Source organism: Phascolarctos cinereus, unplaced genomic scaffold (assembly GCF_003287225.1).
Source record: "Phascolarctos cinereus isolate Bilbo 61053 unplaced genomic scaffold, phaCin_HiC Scaffold_4;HRSCAF=312, whole genome shotgun sequence".
NCBI classification, from domain to species: Eukaryota; Metazoa; Chordata; class Mammalia; order Diprotodontia; family Phascolarctidae; genus Phascolarctos; species Phascolarctos cinereus.
In genome coordinates this window covers 127837978-127859604 of record NW_027555847.1, presented here as the reverse complement: position 1 = coordinate 127859604, position 21627 = coordinate 127837978, and the positions used below count along the sequence as shown (strand labels likewise).

Genomic DNA, 21627 nt, shown 5'->3' with positions numbered 1-21627 from the left:
TTCTGATTTTTTGTCAAGGCTGTGATTTGGGGTAAATCAACAAGCAGAATAAAATCATGCCACAACTTTTTACACTATATATGCCCATATTGCTGTTATATATTTAGTGAATAACTCCTCTGGCTGCTATGCAAGCTCTGCCCAAATATGGCAGCTAGTGAGCGTCATCACAACTCCAGCAGCTCTAAAGTAACAGTTCCAAGACAACATTTATTTATAGAAGTTAAACTGCTAGGATTGACTTGTTGAGTAGTTAAAAAACCCAAACATAAAGATGGTTACCTTCAGTTTTCTTTCCTTTTCTTGTACAATGGCACGGGTGATGGTGAGTGTGGAATAAGTAAAGCTCAGCATGAGCAGCAAGGGAAGCTGGTACTGGATGGCCACCAGAAAAGAGTCTGAAATGAACGGTGGGTACGGGAACCTCTTTGCAATGATGGTGACCTTCTCAAACAGTCTGGTCATGGCAGTGCTTGCATGATATTGCATCACGGCTTTATCCACAGCATGCTGAACAGCCAGGAATCCTTCTCGGATGTATCCTAAGTAAGAAAGGAAAGGACACCAACCCCAGTAAGTCGAAAATAGGAGGTGCCAAGCAACTGGCTCTCAGAGTGCTACCCACCACGTAAGTGGAGGTATGAAGGACATTCCCACAGTTCTCATGCTGAGGGATGGAGAGAAATGGTCACGTCTCTGGCCCTACTATTGGCAATCTTTTCTGCCTTAGTGATCCCACAAAGCAAATGTACACACAAAATGCAGTACAGGAGCAAGCAGTAATATTTTCACCTCTACTTCTCCTTTATGTGAATAGTATTTGATATGAACAGAACAGATATGACCAGACACAGTCTAAAACTAGGATAGGCAAGATTATACCACAAAAAAATGAAGGTGATGGTTCAATTCAACTGATAGCACCATGTACAGGGTGCTATCAGAGACATTCCCTGCCCCCAAGGAGTATACATACTGCTGTGGTGATATAACATTTGCTTCAGATAAGTAAATGTGATATAATTTGAGGAGGGAGAGAGCACTAACGCCTAGGGGATCCTAACAACTAGAAAACCTTTCCTATACAAGGTGGCGCCTAAGAGGGACCTTGACAGAAGCTGAGAATTCTAAGTGCCAGAGGTGAGGAAGGAGTATAGTTCAAGCATGGTGGCCAACCTATGCAAAAGTGTGGAGGGAAGAAATGGAATGCTAAGCTTGGGGAATAGCAAGTAAGCTGGAATGCAGAGTGAATAAAGGAGGACAACGTGAAATAAGTCTGAAAAGGTTGGCTGCAGCTGGCTGCAAAGGGCTTAAAATGTCACAGCAGGGGCAGCTAGGTGGCACAGTGGATAGAGTACTGGCCCTGAAGTCAGGAAGACCTGAGTTCAAATCCGGCCTCAGATCAAACACTTGACACTTACTAGCTGTGTGACCCTGGGCAAGTCACTTAACCCCAACTGCCTTAAAAAAATATATATATATTATATATATATATATATATTATATATATATAAAATGTATAAATGTCACAGCAAAGAGTTCACATTTCATTTTTGAATAAGGAGCCACTGAAGTTTCTTAAACAAGGTCAGATTTGCACTTTTGGCAAACGTGTGGAAAGTAGACTGGAGAGTTAAAACGAATGAGAAGTCTAGTGCAACAACACAGGGAGAGCTGGAACAAGAGCGTGACCTAAGGTGGTGGCTGGATGAGGGACAGAAGAAACTGGATTGAGAGATGTTGGAGAAATAGACCTGGAAACATGGGGCAATCAATTGCATAGGGGCAGGGGAGGAGGCTAAGGAAAATTGGCAAACAGAAAACCAAAATAAGGTCCCTAAAATTCAAGATGAAGCAGATATCTAGAACACTTGTTATCTTGTGACATTGTGGCATTTTATATGTACCTACATGTGTGCATCATCTTCCCTGAGACAGAATTTCCTTATTTAATTCCTAGTTTAATTTCTCTTATACTTTTAGTGTATGTGGTAAGTACCCATTCTAGACTGTAAGCTCCACAAGGGCAGGAATTAGGTCTTATCTAAATTTTGCATTTCTCTTATATCTAGTACTACTTCTAGTACTACTTCCCCCACATTGGTTTCTTCATAAATATTTATTGAACTGAACTGACTTAGGCAGCTGAAGAAACTGCTATTTAAAAACAAACAAACAAGCAAAAACCATGCATATCAAGTTCTCCTCACCAGGTTCTCCTCCATCAGGAAATGAGGGTTCCCTGGGTCCTGGATTCGGGAAAAGTGGAAAGAGAGAGGTAGTGTGCCACCCTTCAATCTCTTTCGGAAAAAAGAGATTTGTCCCAGCCCACATATCATTCTTCCGAAAGTAACTGAAGCGCAGGTGGTACTTAACCTACAAAGGTCAAATAAGAAACAAACTGTGTTCCATGGGAACAAACATTTTTCATCTGAAACCTGAGAATAAATACTTCTTTTTTAGGCAAAAAGATGTTTTGATCATACGATTGTGGGACAGATGCTCACATACAGTAAATGTTCAAGTGAGTAAAGACTGAGTCAGACAATGTTAGCAATCTTGCCCTGAACCAAGTAACAAACCCCATCATAGTGACACAGACAGTAATTAGGCTACCTAAGCCAGTCTCTCCATCACTCAGCAGAACAAATGGTTGCTTTTAGAAGCTGTGAATAACTGAGGCATCATGAATCACAACTTAAATGGAATAAATGGATGATCTCACTGACTCCCAACTCCAGAATAGGGGTCTTACGAGTGCCATCAGGCCAGCCACACAAAAATATCTTCATTCTCTTCTAAAAAATACTGCATTTAAAATGTTGAGAAATCACACCTAACTTCATCCTGAAATGCTAGCTAGCTACTCTGCTCATAAGGGAATGCATGCCATCCCACACCACAGCAGAGGCCTAGGAACCGATAACCCCTTTAGCAAACTTACAGAGCTAGAAAGGGCCTGAGAGATCATGAGGCCTAGCCCCATAGCTTCAGACAAGAAGTGGGTTAAATCATTCTGTACTGGGGCAGCTAGGTGGCGCAGTGGATAGAGCACTGGCCCTGAAGTCAGGAGGACCTGAGTTCAAATCCGGCCTCAGACCAAACATATGACACTTGCTAGCTGTGTGACCTGGGCAAATCACTTAACCCCAATTGCCTATTAAAAAAAAATCATTCTGTACTGACAGCTGTTTATTCATAAACGTGAAAATCATTCAGAAGCAAGACAAAGATCTATCTGACTGAACTAAATGAAGGCAGAAAGATAGATGATGATTTAGGGCCTCTGTGGCTGAATTCTTTGTTAAAATCACTGAAACCAGGGGCAGCTAGGTGGTGCAGTGGATAGAGTACCAGCTCTGGAGTTAGGAGGATCTGAGTTCAAATCCGGTCTCAGACCAGATACTTGACACTTACTAGCTGTGTGACCCTGGTCAAGTCACTTAACCCCAATTGCCTCAAAAAAAGGTGGGGCAGCTAGGTGGCACAGTGGACAGAGCACTGGCCTTGGATTCAGGAGGGCCTGCATTCAAATCTGGCCTCAGACACATCACACTTACTAGCTATGTGACCCTGGGTATGTCACTTAACCCCACTGCCTAGCTCCCCCCGCAAAAAAAAAAAATCACTGAAACCAACTGCAATCATAAAAATAATTTAAATAAATAAATACTCCCTTACCTCAAGTGGCAGGGGTTCCTTGTAATGACTGAAGCTGTGCTCAAACACAATACCAGCCAACACATTGTAAGAGTGATTATTAAATTTAATGTAATCTTCAAAATCCTTTTCCGAGGGAAGGCCATGAACTACAGAGAAAACAAAGTGAGTATTCTGCATAAGATAATATTGTTCAATCATCCAAGGAGATGTGAGAGCGCTGGCCTATTTCATCCATAGCCAAGGGAGGCTGGACTTGTAAAGCTCTCTATGTTCCCATAAAAAGGCCTCCCCAGGACACAAGTCCTCTTCCCTCTTCAAGGGAGGATGAAATATAGCAGTGGTTAGGAAAGCAATCCAACTTATTAGATTGTAAACTTTCACTTACTTATCTTGTCTCCTACACAACCAAAAATAGGACCTTGTACGTAGTAGGGTGCTAAATGTTTGTTGAATTCAACAGAATCAGGTCTTGAATGCATGACTTAGACGCTGCTCATTGAACCAAGAGCTGTAAAGGACTTTCCAGGTCCTCTCGTCCAATCCATACCTGAAGCATGAATCAACTCTACAACATCCTTGGCAAATGCTAACCCAGCTTCTGCTAGAAGATCTCCAGCGACAGGTAATACATTGCTTCTGAAGATAGTCCATTCTGCTTCTGGACAGTTTGAATTGTTAGGAACTTTCTTTTCATTTGAACTGAAATTTGCCTCTCTATATAACTTCAACCCATAGACTGAGGTTCTGCCTTATGAGGCTGAGCAAAATAAGGCTACCCTTGGAATGAAATGGAATCTCTTTCAGCTCACATTCTAACAGAGGAGATCACTGTTAGATCAAGGATTTCCTTCAATTAAGAAGCAAAATCAAGATATCAGGCCCTGTGCACTACAGCTACAATTTCCCTTTGTGCATAGTATTAATGATAGAATCACAGAATTGGAACAGTTATTAGGGGCCATCTAATTTGCCCCCTATCCCAATTACCAATCCTATTTACAATATCCTCAATAAGCAGTTACCTAACCTCTGCTTGAGGGTCTCCAGTATTGGCTGTTACACTGTATTCTATTAGTGAAGAATACAGTTACTAAATATCATCAGTGGTCACTCTTTAAGCATGTCAGTCTTCTTCTCCTCCTGCTTCCCTTATGCTTTCCCCTCCTTCACAAAACCCGATGTAAACAGATTATATTACTGGAATTATTTCACAAACAGAGCTAGGGCATTTCCTGATTTTGAAATACCAGGGGAAAGTACATACCAAACTTTTTCAAATGAGTAAGACTGTCCTGAAAGCAAGGACTTGAAAGCATTGGTGAGGGTCAAGATCTTTCAAAGGTTCCTAATGCACTCAATTCTAGAGCAATGCCCCAGAAGGCCCATTCCAGGAAAGTCCTTTGAACAAATCACAAATAGAACTTTGGTTTTGCCAAGGAAAACGTTCTCTGTGTTTGTCCCCTTATTGTTTTATTATTCCTTCTACTATTAAAAATCTTAGTCAACAAATATTTATTGATCACCCTCTATATACAAAGAATAATTGCTTGATTTTCTGTAAAGCTTTATACTCTTCAGAAGACTTTCATAAACATTATCTCATTTGTTTCTTTTGTGAGACTGAAAGATAAGTTGTGAACTATTCCTTCCATTTAGCAGATGAGGAAATTGAAGTCAAATGACTTGCCCAAGGTCATACAACAAGTTAGGGATACTACACTATGATTTTTTTTTAATCCCAATTTTCCAAAACACATCAATCTACAGAGATTTTCATTGCTAAAAGGGACATGTATAAAGAGCTAAGCCCAAAAGAGCTCTCTGATAAAACCATTTGGTAATAAATTTATGGAAAACTCCTATCTCCCCACACCATCTAACCTTTCATGTCGATGACTAAAGTCTTTTTCACCATCTCAGCGACATTCTTCACAGCTTCATTGTTGGAAGGAACATAAACCAGCTCCCACGTATCTTCTGGGGGAGGAAAGTTGAAAAACAAGGGCAGGTCACTGATGGACTGGCCAGGATATATGGTAGCATTGGGAATGTTTTCTGAGTGAATATTCTGGCGAAGCCAAATTAGGATCCCAGAAAATAGCAATGGCAGGAGAATTTCCAAGACTGTTACTACAATCTTCCGCTTCTAAAAGAGAAATGAAATTCTGTATTAATCCAAAGTAGAGTACATATACAGAGCACCCCTTTGAGAATAACTTCCTCTTCTTGCTCTGTGGATTCCAGAGGTCCCCTGCTTGAAGAGGTACAGTCACAACTGAATCAAAGGGAACTGGAATTATTTTTCCCTTTTGTGCTATGTCCCGCACCCCATTTCTTCCCACATGTACACCCGTCTCTACCTTTAAGGTGTAATTCTTCCAGAGAAGAAGTGTAAATTGCCTGAACACAGCCATTCTTCTGTCCAAATGGAAAACTCAACTCTAGACAGGGACAGGAAGAAAGAGAAACAGGGTTTGTATTATACGTTTTAGTTGCAGATCTTTAGTTGCAGATATATTGAAAGGGAAGGTAAAAACAACAGGAAAGAGCAAGTCAGTCTAATATAAATTCTCCCTTTCCCCTACACGGCTTCTCCTTTGCTCTTTAGCCTTTTCAGCGTTAATGAAAGAAATGACATACACACGGAGGAAAACACCTAAGACCACGGGCTTCTTGTATGGCCCAAAGGAGTCTTTGGAATGTCATGTTCCCTTCTGTGTCATCAGTACACAAGGTCTGTCAGGGTGAGTGATTATCTTTTTTAAAGGAATATGTACCTGCATGAAAAGAGAATCATTGTCCCAGAAATTTCTTTTTCTTTTCTTTTCTTCTTTCTTTCTTTCTTTCTTTCTTTCTTTCTTTCTTTCTTTCTTTCTTTCTTTCTTTCTTTCTTTCTTTCTTTCTTTCTTTCTTTCTTTCTTTCATTTTTAGTAATGAGAGAGCATAGTTCATGTCTTATTTCACTAGTGTGAGAAACCCCTAATGTGGAAACTCCCTTCATACATGCAAGTTTTCTATATATAGCCTCGGTCTGTCTATCTGTAACTTACAAATGAAAGGTTGAATGACTTGCCTCCAGTCACAGAGCTAGTATGTATTGTAGGCAGGACCTGAACCCAGGTTTTCTTGACTCCAACGATAGCCCTCTATCTACTTTGGCATTTGGTCCAGTGGCACACTTGATATATGGGATTGCTCAACATTATATTAATTAGATAACACATTTGTTTTATATAGTCAACCAATAAAGAAGCATTTATTAAGGACCTACTATACATAGATTAGACAACTAGGTGGCACAATAGATAGCGCCTGACCTGGAGTCAGAAAGACCTGAGTTAAAATCTAGCATCAGACACTTTCTAGCTATGTGACCCTGGGTAAGTCAGTTAGATCTGAGTTAAAATATGGCCTCAGACACTAACTGTGTGACCTTGGGCAAGTCATTTAACCCTGTTTGCCTCAGTTTCCTCATCTAAATAAATTGAGCTAGAGAAAGAAATGGCAAACCACTCTAATATCTTTGACAAGAAAATCCCAAATGGGGACATGAAGAGCTGGACATGAATGAAAATGACTGAACAACAACAAAACAATACGTAGGATATGTGAACACAAACACAAAAGTGAGATGCAGTTCCTATCCTCAAAGTGTTTTATTTGTATTCCACTAGACAAATAAGTAAGCAAAATATTTAGGTTTATGGAATTTATCAGGGTCTTCCTTTTTTTGGCTCTATCACCACATGGGTTTAACAAGAGCAGTAAGATAAGTTGGTGATGTGATTCCTTAAAATCTGATTTGTGTGTAAGGGGGAGGGACATAGGTGGAGGGGAGGACTGCAGGGTCAAGACTGCCTACCAAATTATAAAGATTTTCCTTGTGTTTTAAAAAGATGAATGATGATGGATGGTCATATGATTCGAGTCTTGGTATTTCTACTTTCACATCTATTTTTTTTAAACAAATGAGAGCTATCATTTATTTGTTTTAAGGCAATTGGTGTTAAATGACTTGCCCAGAGTCACACAGCTAGTAAGTGTCTGAGGCTGGATTTGAATTCAGGTTCTCCTGACTCCAGGGCTGGTACTCTACCCACTGTGCTACCTAGCTACCCCCCATAGCTATTTTAAAAGCAAGTATTTATTATTAATCTTGTGTCTAAGCCTTTCTCTACTCACACAGCTACTACCTTAGTTCAGATGCTCATTATCTCTCACCTAGGCTTTTTTTTTTTAAAGGCAATTGGGGTTAAGTGACTTGCCCAGGGTCACACAGCTAGTAAGTGTCAAGTGTTTGGTCTGAGGCCAAATTTGAACTCAGGTCCTCCTGACTTCAGGGCCGGTGCTCTATCCACTGTGCCACCTACCTGCCCCCAAAGTGATTTTTCTTAAGCACAAATCTGACCATATCACTCTTCTAATTTAATAAACTTCAGTGAAGTCCTATTTCCTCTAGAAGAAAATGTAAAATTCACATTAGGCTTTTAAAGTCCTTCACAACCTAGCCTCATCCAGTCTTTTCAGCCTCATTATATGTACATCGGCCCCCTTCCCACACACTACAATCTAATCAAACTGGCCTTCTCTGTTCCTCACATATGACTATCTCCCATATCCTGATCTTTGCACTGGGGATTCCCCCAAGCACAGGATGTATTTCTTCACCTTAAACTCACAGAATCTCTCTTCCATCATGAAGCAGTTTAAGTATCACTTTCTCCATGAAGCCTTTCCCTATTCCCCCCAAATAATGGTGTCCTCTCTCCCAACTACTTTGTATTTCTTTCTTTTCTTTCTTTCTTTCTTTCTTTCTTTCTTTCTTTCTTTCTTTCTTTCTTTCTTTCTTTCTTTCTTTCTTTCTTTCTTTCTTTCTTTCTTTCTTTCTTTCTTTCTTTCTTTCTTTCTTTCTTTTTGGCAATTGGGGTTAAGTGACTTGCCCAAGGTCACACAGCTAGTACGTGCCAAGTGTTTGGTCTGAGGCTGCATTTGAACTCAGGTCCTCCTGACTTCAGCGCCGGTGCTCTACTTCACCGCTACCTGCCCCACTTTGTATTTGTTTTGCATTTATTCCATATGTACATGCATCTGTACATGCTGTCTCTCTTATAGAATGCAGGCTCCTTGAGGGTAAGACTTGTTTTATTTTCTGTGTCTGTGGCTCCAGCACATAGCAAGATGCCTGGCACATAGTAAGTGCTTAAATAAATACTCACTGACTGATTGCAAAATATCTGGCAAAGACACTGGATTTACAGCAAGAAGACCTGAGTTCAAATTTTGCCTCCATCACATACTACCAGCATGATCTTGAGCAAGCTGTTCCACCAATCTGGGTCTTGGATTCTTCATTTATAAAATTAGGGAGGGTTGGACTAGATGAACTTTAAGGGCCCTTGTGTGGCAAACAACCAGAAGCAAGGATTGGCCATTATAGTCCACAGATTTTTGCTCTTTGGTCTAGGCAATGAGGTTAAGTGACTTGCCCAGGGTCACACAGATAGTTAAGTGTCAAGTGTCTGAGGCTAGATTTGAACTCAGGTCCTCCTGACTCCAGGATGGGTGCTCTAACCACTGTACCACTTACCTGCCCAAAGTCCACAGTTTTTTTGTTTTGTTTGGTTTGGTTAGGCAATGGGGTTAAGTGACTTGCCCAGAGTCACACAAGCTAGTAAGTGTTATATGTCTGAGGCTAGATTTGAACTCAGGTCCTCCTGATTCCAGGGCCAGTGCTCTATCCACTGCGCTACCTAGCTGCCCCCATAGGTTTTTAATTAGTCAAAGAAACTATCACCAAAACGTAAATAAGACCCGGCATATATAACTGGGCAGAATTAATCCTTTTTCCTTGCCCCTTTAGAAAAAAAGGACCCTAAAGCAATTTCAGAATTAAAAATTGGACACACTAATTTGTTTTCATTGAGCCTGAAGTCATCAATTAAAACATATTGTGTTAGGTGGGAGTACCTGCTGGAAAAGTATAATATAATAGCAGCACAGCTCAGTGACTTATTGAAAATACCCAGAAAAAAGGAAGGGAGGGAGCTAAGTTCCATGTGCTTAGGTTATAGATTCAGACGATAACTAGACTTTTGAAAAATTCCTATGTGCGGAAGCACAAGAGCTTAAGGGTTGCCCTGTTCATTTCCCGACAAGATTTCAGAACTCTCAAATTTCTTAGTATGAAGAGAATTCTACTACATCTTAAGCTTCCAATTAAGAAGCCAATACAAATGAAATCATACAATCATAGCAGTTGAGAATTAAAGTCAATTTAATTCTTTTGGTTAGGCACATACGTACTAAGTACAACACCCTGAAAAGTTTGTAACAGAATTCAATTCAATTTAACAAATATTTATGAATATTTGAGGCACCGTGCTAGGTACTGAAAACACAAAGATGAAAATTGAGTCATGTCATTAGGTAGCTAGTTATTACTAAGGCATATAACTCACCAGGAAGTATATAATTAGTAAATTCTCCTGCAACACACTTCAGTATATTTCAAAATGCCTTTTTTTCTTAAAACAAAAAAAGGACAACATAACCGCTAACTTTCTGTGGAAAAATAAATGATATTCTAATAATCAATAAACAAAAAAATTAATGTTGTCCACATACAAGTCATGCTGATTCTTTCCTCTAGTGTATTCCTTAAGTTTATGCTTCTTAAAATGTTTTTACTCAAAAAGACCACTGTTAATATCAGTATGAAACACAGCCATAATAAATTATGTACACAATAACTTGAAATATGGCTTCCAATGAATCACATTATGAAAAAATATAAGATTAAAGGAAATGATTATAATGCGTGCAAAAGGATTAATATGTAGACTCTAAATTCTTATTTTTAAATTAAAGACACTGCAAAAAAAATAAAGGGGGCAGCTAGGTGGGGCAGTAGATAGAGCTCTGGCCTTGGAGTCAGGAGGACCTGAGTTCAAATCCAGCCTCAGACACTTGACACTTACTAGCTGTGCGACCCTGGGCAAATCACTTAATCCCCATTGCCTCACCAAAAAGCAAAAAAAAAAAAAGTTTAAAAAATAAAGATTTATTTATTACCATTAGTATCATAATTAAGACTAGGAGAAGGGGACAGGGACTGGGCTTGTGATTTCACTGGTAGAGAGAACTCACAGGTGACAGAGCTTCCTCTGTGCAGGTTGGCACGTCTTCTGCAATTTATAGTTTTAGAAGTAGCTTAGAGCATGGAAAAATTAAGTGTTTCCCCAGGGCTACCCAATCAACATGTGTCAGATGTGGGACTCAAACTGAGGTCGTCCTGGCACTTAGGGGAGCTGTCTATCTATTATGCCAGGCTAGTGATTATGTAAAAGATTTCTCAACTCTAAAGAACTATACAGTACAGCAGATAGCAAAATGAGTGGTTTTTAATATAGATAAAGCAAAAAGCTGGAGCCAAATGGCTAAGCACGGTGTGTGTGGTTAAGGGCAAGAGACTTCGTAGTGGGAACCAGGTGCCTCGAGGTAGCCTTCCTGCCCGGATAAATTTGAACTGTTATCTCCACATGTGGGGATCAGTTTAAAGGCAGTGAGGTAAATAAAACACCCAGGAGGCAGCTAAGTGGTACAGTGGATAGAGTGCTAGACCTGGAGTCAGGAAGTCCCACGTTCACATCAAACTTCAGACACTTACTAGCCGTGTGACTCTGGGAAAGTCATTTAACCTCTGTTTCCCTCAGTTTCTTCATCTGTAAAGTGGGAATAGTAAAAGCACCTACTGCTTAGGATTGTTGTGAGGTTCACATGAATGCTTGTAAAGTACTTAGCACATAGCAGACAGTATACAAATGTCAGCTATCATTATTAAACAGGAAAAATGGAGTAGAACTGCCACTTATTTCTTTCTCCTTACCCATCTTTGTCCCAAATTAATTATTTCTTTTTAAGGGAACGGGGACAAAATGATTGAGGATCAAAGAAAAGGCTCTTCTAATGGTTGGGGAGTAAGATAAGAACCTCAGCACTAATTTATTCCAACCACCCCTACCCCCAACACACACACACACACATACACACACACACACACACACACACACACACACACTCAAAAGATGACAAAGCTGAGGCCAATGACAGTTCATTGATCTGTCCAAGGTTATTCAGGTAGTAAGCAGCAAAGCTAACATTTGAACTCAAAGTCAGCTCAGATTCCAAAGCTACTGTTCCTGCCTCTATACTGCACAAAGAACATATGTATGTACGTGTGTGTGTGTGTGTATATATACGTGTGGGCTCAAGAAAGAAAAAGAGACAAAGACAGATATCCTTACTCCTTAGGTAAGATAGAGAAGTTATGTAGGCCACTGACCTGGGGTCCTAGAGAGAAGCTCATTGTAGTCCGTCTTCCTCCAGGGAACAGGAAAAAAATGGAAGGGACATAGTTACCTTGGGGTGGGGTTAACAATCCTCTTGAGCCTGCTATAAACTCCTTAACAAGGCAGCCCTGAAATTTGGCAACACTGACTACTCTGAGAGGTATTGGAAAAACATTTGATGATTTGACATCATTTCCAGGCACCTCAAGAAATAAAGAGAACCTAAATATGACATGCAAAATGTTAACAAAATAATATATTCACAAATAGCTTGCCCACAAGTAGAACAGGGACAAAAGGTATAAATGCACTTTTACTTTAAGCAAAACAGATTTGACATATACAAATTTGTACTTGCAAAGAGATCAATTAGGTATCATAGCAAAAACCTTAAAACATCACATAAATGTGAGACATTACACAGCGATTCTTTACTTTTCCTCAGTGAATTTAAAATATGACTCAATCAGAACTTACCACCGAAATGAATTATACACCATTTAGAAAACTTTCTACTGCTTAAAATAAGTATACCTGTATTTCATACAGACATTTATATTTATTTCATTTTACATAAAAACACAAAAGGCTAATGTTACAATAAGTCTCTCCACTTGCATTTTGTTAGATGCAAAACAAACAGAGCTTCTGCTCTGCTGGGACTCCCTTGGGAAGGGTTTTAACTTGATACAGTTCTTAAAGCACTTTTCTCAATGGAGTTTAAAACTTTCTGCAATATGAGGTGCTTAGTTGGACAGTACTTCAGCTTAATATAGTGAAAAAGGATTATATTTCTTTTTCTGGGAATCCAGATACTCTTTTTTATAGAAAGCTAATTCTCCCTAATTAATCTACAGTAATAAGTATCTTCATTTAGTGGAAAGAACACTGGATTTGGAGTCAGGGCATCTGGGTTCAAATCCTGACTTGCTGACAAATTACCTGCGTGACTTTGGGTAACTCTATTTCCTCCCCTACATCTCTCTTTCCCTTTTCTGTAATGTGAGGAGGCTGTGTTAGATCCTGTCTGAATTTCCAGCCAGTCTAGATTCCATCGAACTCAAAAGATCTGCCATCTTTGTCAAGAGCTTCAAGCCTTCAGCTATGAAGAAACCAGTTATCATCAAGTACTTAGAAAGCCACTCACAGATAGAGCCTTAAAGAGTTCCAACAAATTCTGGGGAGCTAATTCCTGTATTTGAAAACCCTGGTTTATGGAATATTGCACAGTTTTTGGAATAGCAAGAAGGGTTGTTACAAGGGAAGGTACAAAATTAAATCCACAAAATAAGAAAACCAATAATCTGTGCCACAGATTATTTTATTTTACAGACTTTCATTTATTTATGTATTTAGGCTAGGCAATGGGGTTAAGTGACTTGCCCAAGGTCACACAACTAGTAAGTGTTATGTGTCTGAGGCTGGATTTGAACTCAGGTCCTCTTGAATCCAGGTCCAGTGCTCCATCCACTGCACCACCCAGCTGCCCCCTTATTTTACAGATTAAAGACCAGTGAGCCACCACTCTTGGCTCACGGAGATTATTAGTAAGCAACTGGGGTAAAATATAAGATCAAATTACTATCCTTTATTTAGGGTCCAATTTTCTACAAGACTACAAAAACAAAACACTGGCTTATGTGATTTTTTTTTAATTAAAAAAGATTTACCACTTCTCTTCCATGGCATGTCCACATTTCAACCTCAGACCACCCAAAATGATTTTTCACTGTCTCAAATAAAATCATTACATTTCGAACACAATTGTGTGTTATAAATTTAAGTTTTCAAAATGACACAAACCAACTTGAAGGGCCCTACAAAGCTTAAGAGCAGCTTGGGTGTTTAATCAGTATGTCAGCAACTAGTATGTACCTTCTAAACTGGATGCTAACAAAGCTTTCTTTGTTCACCTCGTGTGGAACTGTTGGGAGATCTGCCTCGCTCCCAGATGAGGGCTTAAGGCAGGAAGTTAAAAAGAGACTGCCTCCCTCAATATCAGTTACTAAATTCAATGAGTGGGAGAAATTAAAAGGGATTGCTGAGTGTCACACGCGAAAGATAAGAATTCTAACGGATGGAACATAATTTCCTGCCTTAATTAGGGAATTCCTCCTGGTTTACTGGTCACTGCTACCAAAGGTGGCCTTTAATAACCTTTCCTGAGATTACAGGATGTGGCTTTCTGTGCCTTGCAGGGATCTTAGAAATGACTAATGAAGGTAAAGAGAAGCCAAGAAAACACAGCTTGTATTTCTCTCTTATTTGCTCTCAGGAATACAAGATAAAATGAACCACAGTTATAGGTTGCTCTAGGCCTTGGAGCTGTGTTAATACTAGATAAACTGGAACGGTGAATAAAAAACCTGCCTCTGAGTGAGGGAAGTCTAGAATCAATCAATCAATCAATCAATCCATAAGCATTTATTTAGGTCCACTCCATTTTAGGCACTGTGCTAGATGCTGGGATACAAACACAAAGACTAAAACAATCCCTACTTGCAAAGAGTTTACACTCTAGTGGAGGAGGCAAAAGTACCTACGTGAGAACATACAGAACTTACAGAGAAGTCATAAAACAAATAGGGGGAAGTTCATTCAATACCAGGTAGAGTGGGAAGGAGAGGGAATCATGACAAGCTGATTGATGGAGAAGATGGTACTCAACCTGTTTCTTGAAGGAAAAAGAAGATTCCATGTTAAGAAGCTGTGAGGACAAGAAGGGTGGGAGGGAACATGACCACACTGGTGTGACTACAGGTAAACCTGAATATTCATATACACTAAAACGTAAGTCATGTACAGTAATCAAGTTTCATATAACCCCAATTTAAGAAGAAATTATGGTCTATATTTGAAAATACAGAGACTCACAAAAATTTTGTATTAAAAAATTGGGATTGGAATGAAGCAAATAACAAATGAAATTTAAAAAGAACTTTCAAAGAACTCCATTTTTAATAGACAATTACAATTTAGTAATTTAAGATGTTAGTAATTTAGAGTTAGTAATTTAAGATGAATTTTGACACAGCTTTCATACTTGTTAAAAAAAAACCCCAACACCGAACTCTTTACATTTGTACATTCTTGCATGGCATATGTTACCCCCCCATGTGGTCACTAATTCTCCTGGTAGAGGCACTAAGCCATGATTATCATCATCCAATAGCAACTACTTTCTCCCAGAAGTACAGCAGATTCAACACTAAAGTCATCTAAGAGTGAGCTATTTTTTGCATAGACCTGGTGTTAGAGGCACCCATGGTATGAAGAGACCAGTTTAATTCTGGAAGTTATCACATCTTCCTTAGCTCTAGCCTTCACCCAGAAATCTGGGAGAAATCTCAGCTGAGCAGCCTCATTTACTGGCATCAAATCAAGTTCTACATATGCACGCATACTGACAACAATATAGTGAGAGGAAGAGTGATATAGAGGAGAGAGCTTTAGAGTCAGGATACCTGAGTTCAAATAGGCTCAAGACTAGCTGTGTGACTCTGGGCAAGTTATCTAACTTCTCTGTATCAGTTTCTTCATTAGTAAATTGTGGATAATAATCCTTGTGCTACCGAGGTTACAGGGCTATTGTGAAAAAAGTTTTATAAACTTTAATGCACTAAATGAGATTGTTTGCAGCACCAGGTCCTCCCTCTCCCCTCACCACCACATAGGTCCCTGAAAGTTATCCCAGGCTCAAGGCACATTGTGGATCAAACGTCCACTCAAAACCAAATAGCTCATGAGCCCCAACCAATGTGTTTATCAGCGAACCAGAGGACACATTAGCTCAAAGCAAAAGCCATTCCTCGGCTCCTGACTCTCTGTCCACCATTCCCCGCCCCCCCAGCTTTCTAACCCTGAAAGCTCCCTCTGACCCTAAGGTCCTCTCCTCTGCTGAATTCTTCCTGGATTCTCAAAATTCCAGAATTCTCAAGGATGGTAGACAGAGAATGGAGAAGGAAATGACAAACTACTCCAGTATCTTTGCCAAGAAAAACCCAAAGGGGGTCATGAAGAGGACACAACTGAAAATGACTGAGCGCACACAAACCCAGGCCAATCATGCTCACTCCTATACTCTTTTCCCAGCACTTCCTCCCTCCCACCCATGTCCTCACATGGATACTTACTTTTCCCTTTCTAGCTCCCTTCTCCCACCAATGGTCATCGTTATTTTCTTATCTGCATCTTTCTTCATTAAGGTGTAAGTTCCCTGAAGGCAGGGACTTTCTTTTTTGCTTGTATTTATATTCTTACCACTTAGAATAGTGCCTGAGGTATAGTAAGTGTTCGTTGACTTAAGATAGCATAGCCAATGAGTGAAAAGAAAAAGTCTTATCCCACCCCAGCTAAAGACAAGAGTATGTTCTCCCACGTAAGCCATGCAAGAGGGGCAGATGCAACAAACATGTATGGTCCTTAGTCTATTTTGCTGAGGAATAATACCTTTAATCTACCTTTCCTCTTATTCTCCCCCTTTCCCTCCTGTTTTCCTGTTTAGTTAAATGTATTTCTGTACCCTGGTGTGTGTGTATTCCTCTCTCCTTTAACCAGTTCAGATGAGAGTGAGGTTCAAGCGTGAGGGGTTCCCCTCATTCTATCTTCGTTTTTATAGATGACTACTTGCACATCTGATTGTGTAAGATAATTTTCTCTATCCTTTCTGTTTTCTTCCACTAATGTATTCTTCTTCCTCTCCCTTACCACTCTTTTAAGATCATCAAAACATAACAGGTACAATGTCTTATAGATTCTTACTATGATCCTTCATGATTGGATTCTGAAGGGACATATGAATCTCGTCCTCATATTAGAATATAAACAGTGTGTCCTCATTAAAGTCTCTTAGTATTGTTCATGTTTGCCCTTTTTGTGTTTCTCTTAACCTCTGTGTTTGAACTTCAGAGATTCTATGCATTTCTGGTCTTTCCATCAGGAATATCTGGAAATCTTCAGTAAAGATCCCTTTTTCCCTTGTAGGATTATATTATATTTGCTTTTGCTAGGTAAGTTATTCTTGGCTCTAAGCTGGTATCTTTTGCCTTTTAGAATACAGTATTCCAAATTCTCCACTCCTTTATATTGGTGGCTGCTAAATTGTGTGTAATACTGACTATGACTCTTTGGTACTTGAATTCTTTCTTTCTGGCAGCTTGCAGTAGTTTTTCTTTGATCTGGCAACTTTAGATTTTGGATAAAATGTTTCCAGGAAGTTTCATTTTAGTGTTTCTTTCAGGAAGTGACCAGAAGATTCTACTTCTTTTTCCTCTAGTAAGAAATCTAGATAATTTTAAAAAATGATTTCTTGAAATGTGGTATCTTTTTTGCCCTTTTTTTCATCATGGAGTTCAGCTAGTCCAACAATTCTTAAATTCTCTTTCCTTAATCTATTTTCTAGGTCTATTTTTTGGTCCTTTGACTTTGTTTTAATATTTCTTGTCCTGTCATCAGATCATTGACTTCTATTTAGTCTGTCCTAATTTTCAGGGAGTTTGTTGCTTGAGCAAAGTTTTGTGCCTCTTGTGCAAAGGTGTTAATTCCCTTTCCCATTCTTTCATAGTTCTAATCTCTTTTGTAGTTTTCTCCCTCTAGCACTCTCTTTCATGTATAAACACATTTTAAACTCTATTTAAAAACCCTTTGCTTCATCTCTTCCAGGAATTCTAGCCAAATTTTTCTTTGAGGTTTGTAGATATTATGGAGTCACTCTCTTCTTCTGGGTCTGTGTCTTGAACATCCTTATCATTATAATAGCTTTTTATGGTGAAGTTCTTTTTTGTTTGTTTGCTCATTCTTCCAGTCTACCACCTAACTTTAGTTGGACTTTGTTAGGGCCAGGCTCTGTGTACTTCTAGAGGGAATGTCTGGGCTGGTATTGTTGCTACCTCCTTGGTGCTATCAAGTGCTATGTTATTAAGACTGTTGAGTGGGATAGCTGAGGCTGAGATTTCAGTGCTCCCAAAGTGGTGCAATCCAGAGAAGTCTGATTAATTCTCCCCTGGTCTGAGTTACGCAAGATCTTGACCTGAGTCGGAGTCTGAGCAACATTCCTACAGGCTTGCTCTGTCTGGGGTTCCAGTAGACTGCTACCAGACTCAGCCATTATCACATACTAGAAAGTTCTGCTTGTTTAGATAACAGAATTGTAAGCTTCCCTTTCGTCTGGGATTCCTGGCCTGATTGTTCCTCTGAAGGTTTCAGACTGGGCTAAAAGCTGGAACTGGGGTGTAAGTCACATAACTGCTGCTTGCTCCTGAACTAGCTTTTAGTTCAGTACATAGCCTAGGGTCAATAACTACCCCTCACCCTGGAATGCCACCAGAGCTGCCAGTTTGCACCAACTGCTGCACCTTGTCCAAGTTTAGACTCCTCTGTGCTGGATCCAGGACCTCTTCTTTCCCTAGTGCAGAACTTCACCTTGTGCTCTGAAGCTCTGTGTGGTCATTCTTGCAAGACATCTTTAGTGTCTGCAGATCTCTCTGTCTCTCCACATTGACCTGGGCTTTAAAAATGACACTCTGTGACTTTCTTCCCTGCATTTCCCAATCATGATTTGATGCATTTTCTAGATTGCTTAGAGGAGGGGTGTTTGTGTGTGTGTTTGTGTGAGTTCAGTTGTCCTTCTTCCTGCTACTCTACCATCTTGGCTCCACCTTGGAAGTTAAGGAACATATATGGTTGAAGAACATGTACAGAGGTATACATGAGTAGCTGGGAACTAGACCTACCCCCTAAGGCAGAATCAATGCTAGAACACATTTTTTCCTCTGATGCTGTTGCATGTTCCCCCACAGACTTGCTGATATCCTTTTATGATTTCATTGGCTGTAAGCTGATCACACCAAAGGTATCCATTGCTAAACTGTTCTCTGCTGGTCTTCTGCTATTATGCTGACTCTTACCTTATAGTGGGAAGTCTGTTTAGCAATTTGAGTTCAAAGTTAATTCAACTTTGTTGTCATGTAGACCCCTGTCCTAGTCAGTACAAAGGCCCTTAGGGACTTAAATCTGTCTTTTTGATGGCATTTTCCTCTGCTACTGCTATTCCCAGTCTAAACTCTTACCACCGTTATGATCTAAACATTCTTTTAACTCCTCTAAAACTCCTGGTTCCTTTGGATCTTTGGATCCCTTCAAATCATTAGAAGGGCACTATTTGGCAAAAATGCAAAGGAACTACATTGAGGAAAGTCTTTCTAATCTCTGTCATATTCCTGGTGAAGCCCCCCTCCCCAATCCAAATCACTGTGTTTACTTCCCATATATTTTTATTATCATATGAAAAGTAAGGTTTATATTAACATATTAAGAAAAAGAAAAATCCAAAAAATTTAATACAATATTAATTATAGTTTGGCCAATTCCCACAAAATCCTGGAATTAATATTTGTCAGTAATCCTGCCAAGAAGTACAACATGGCATAGTAGATGGCTGATCACAGAGTCAAGAAGGCTTGGATTCAAGTCCCCTCTCTGAAATACCCACTGGCTGCATGACCTTGGGCAAATCACTGAACCTTTCAGTGCTTATATTCTTCAGAATTCTACTCTGCTGCAATGAGGAAGTTTCCTCATCCAGGAGTCCCTTATATCAACTAAATCACAAGTCCATTACTTAGCCTTATCTATGCTGTAGCAAGCTGCTGACAACCTCAAAAACAGTGTAGGTTTGCCCTCCTTTGCTTTGGTGTGTTCTTTAATATGATTTGTACATATTGTAGTACATACTTTCCTGGTCATTCAAAAGCTTTTGTTGCATTGAAATGAATTGTTCATATACCTTAGTTTGCCTTATTTAAGTGCCCTCCCTCATTTGTCTCTGATCAACACCTGTATCCAGTAATGTGATGCTGTCATTGTTTGTTAATTTTTAAAGCTCTGATTATTTGTAAAAGTACAGGCTTTGATTTTTAAAAAAATTATCTTGTTTGTGTCATTTTTATTTCCAGTTTTTTTTATCCACTTAACTTCTGAGGTTCCTGGTTACCACAGTCTCTTCAGATCTTACAGCTCCTTCACAAGGATGAAGTATAGAGCCAAAAAAGTTTCTTACATGATTTGGAAAAAAAAGAGAAAAATAAAAAAAATAGCATTTATTTTGAAGTATCTCTGGCTAAAAATACACACACAAAGGTTTCAACAACTAGTGAGACTGATGGCAAATTAAGATTCTAAAATCGGATTCTCTAGGCACTAAGACTTTGGAAGACTCTCATCATGGTTTTTTTTAGGGTTAATAACAAAAATGCTAAGGTATCACACTAAAAAAATTTTTTAAAAAATTACATCACTAAAAATAAAATACATTTATTATTTTATTTAAAAGCTGATTTAACACTGATTTTAATTTTAATATAAAAATAAGCCATCAACACTTCTTGATTTTTATTTCTAAAATATAAGAACTTATAAAGTTGTAAAAGAAAAATAGATTAACATAAAATCATACAATGACTACAAACTGAATGAAACTAACAAAACAGAATCAAAGAATAAAAAAGCTAACAATTATTAAATGAATTAAAAACATGGACAAATAATGTACTTTCCCCCCAAATATATTCAATGGAGCTATAATTTTATCAGGATGAGTAGTCCCTCCACTGATCAGACTGTAATCACTCCTTGCCTTTGAATCTTGTGAGATTTTCATGTTTTCCACAAATTCTTCATAGATTTTCTAAATAACAAGAGAATAATAATTTCATGGATTAATTATAAAAGCTAAAAAAGAAAGAAGAGAACAGAAAAAGAAAAAATGTAAAATCACTTTGATAGCCCACCAGACGGTAAATATTGTACTAACATTTGGCTCAATATATATGTCACCAAATGGTGGTTGGTACATGTATAAAATTCCATAAAATCACCATTTATTTGCATATAGGTGCTATTTATATTTTTTATGAAAATTTCATATAGAAAAAAGCCTTTTCATTGTCTTTTGGAAAAATTTTTTTTTTTTAAAAACCAGAATCTTCAGGAGGGGCTAGGTTAGAGAATTTTACAGAATCACAGATATACAGCTGGAAGGGGACATGAGAAGCATTCTAGTACAACCCCTTCTTCTTGCCAACAAGGAAGTTAGGTACTGAGAAGTGACACTGTTCTTAAGCAACAGAGACGGGGACTTGAATCTAGGTCTTCTGACTCCAAATTCAGCACTTTTTCTACAGTACTACACTGGCAATGAAATTAGTAGTGAAGATCAATGCTGGAGCGAGCAGCGTCAGTCAAGTGATGGAGCTCAAAGCCAGATGACAAGGGACTAACATATAAGTGTCAACTGAAGAAGTGAAGCAGAGGCAACAAGCACAGAGAATTTCTCCTACCAGTTTGGCTGAGAAAAGGAAAACAGATATGGTACCACACTGATGAGGACAGTAGAGTCAAGTGAAGGTTCAGGTTGCATGTGAGGTCCTTTGGTAAGAGTAAGGGAAGAGGGTGGCTTAGGGGCCTTTAGAAGAGATGAGAAAGCTTTGGATAAATCATTGTGTGTATTTAGGGGTAGGGGGAAGAAGGATGATGGAGTCAGAAACTCATAGATTTAGAATCAGAAGGGACCTCAGAAGCCATCTCATCAAATTATTAATCTTACAGATGAGGAAACAGC

General features: G+C 39.0%; 1 protein-coding gene across 1 annotated transcript in view; it reads right to left on the bottom strand.

Moving 5' to 3' along the window:
- ABCA3 (ATP binding cassette subfamily A member 3) overlaps positions 1-21627 on the bottom strand; it is a 117486-nt gene that overhangs the window by 73605 nt on the left and 22254 nt on the right. The window contains 6 exon segments of the mRNA XM_021006534.2: positions 283-542; positions 2211-2376; positions 3682-3809; positions 5545-5809; positions 6024-6104; positions 12005-12038. Coding sequence (XP_020862193.1) covers positions 283-542; positions 2211-2376; positions 3682-3809; positions 5545-5809; positions 6024-6077 — 873 coding nt within the window. The 5' untranslated portion in view covers positions 6078-6104; positions 12005-12038.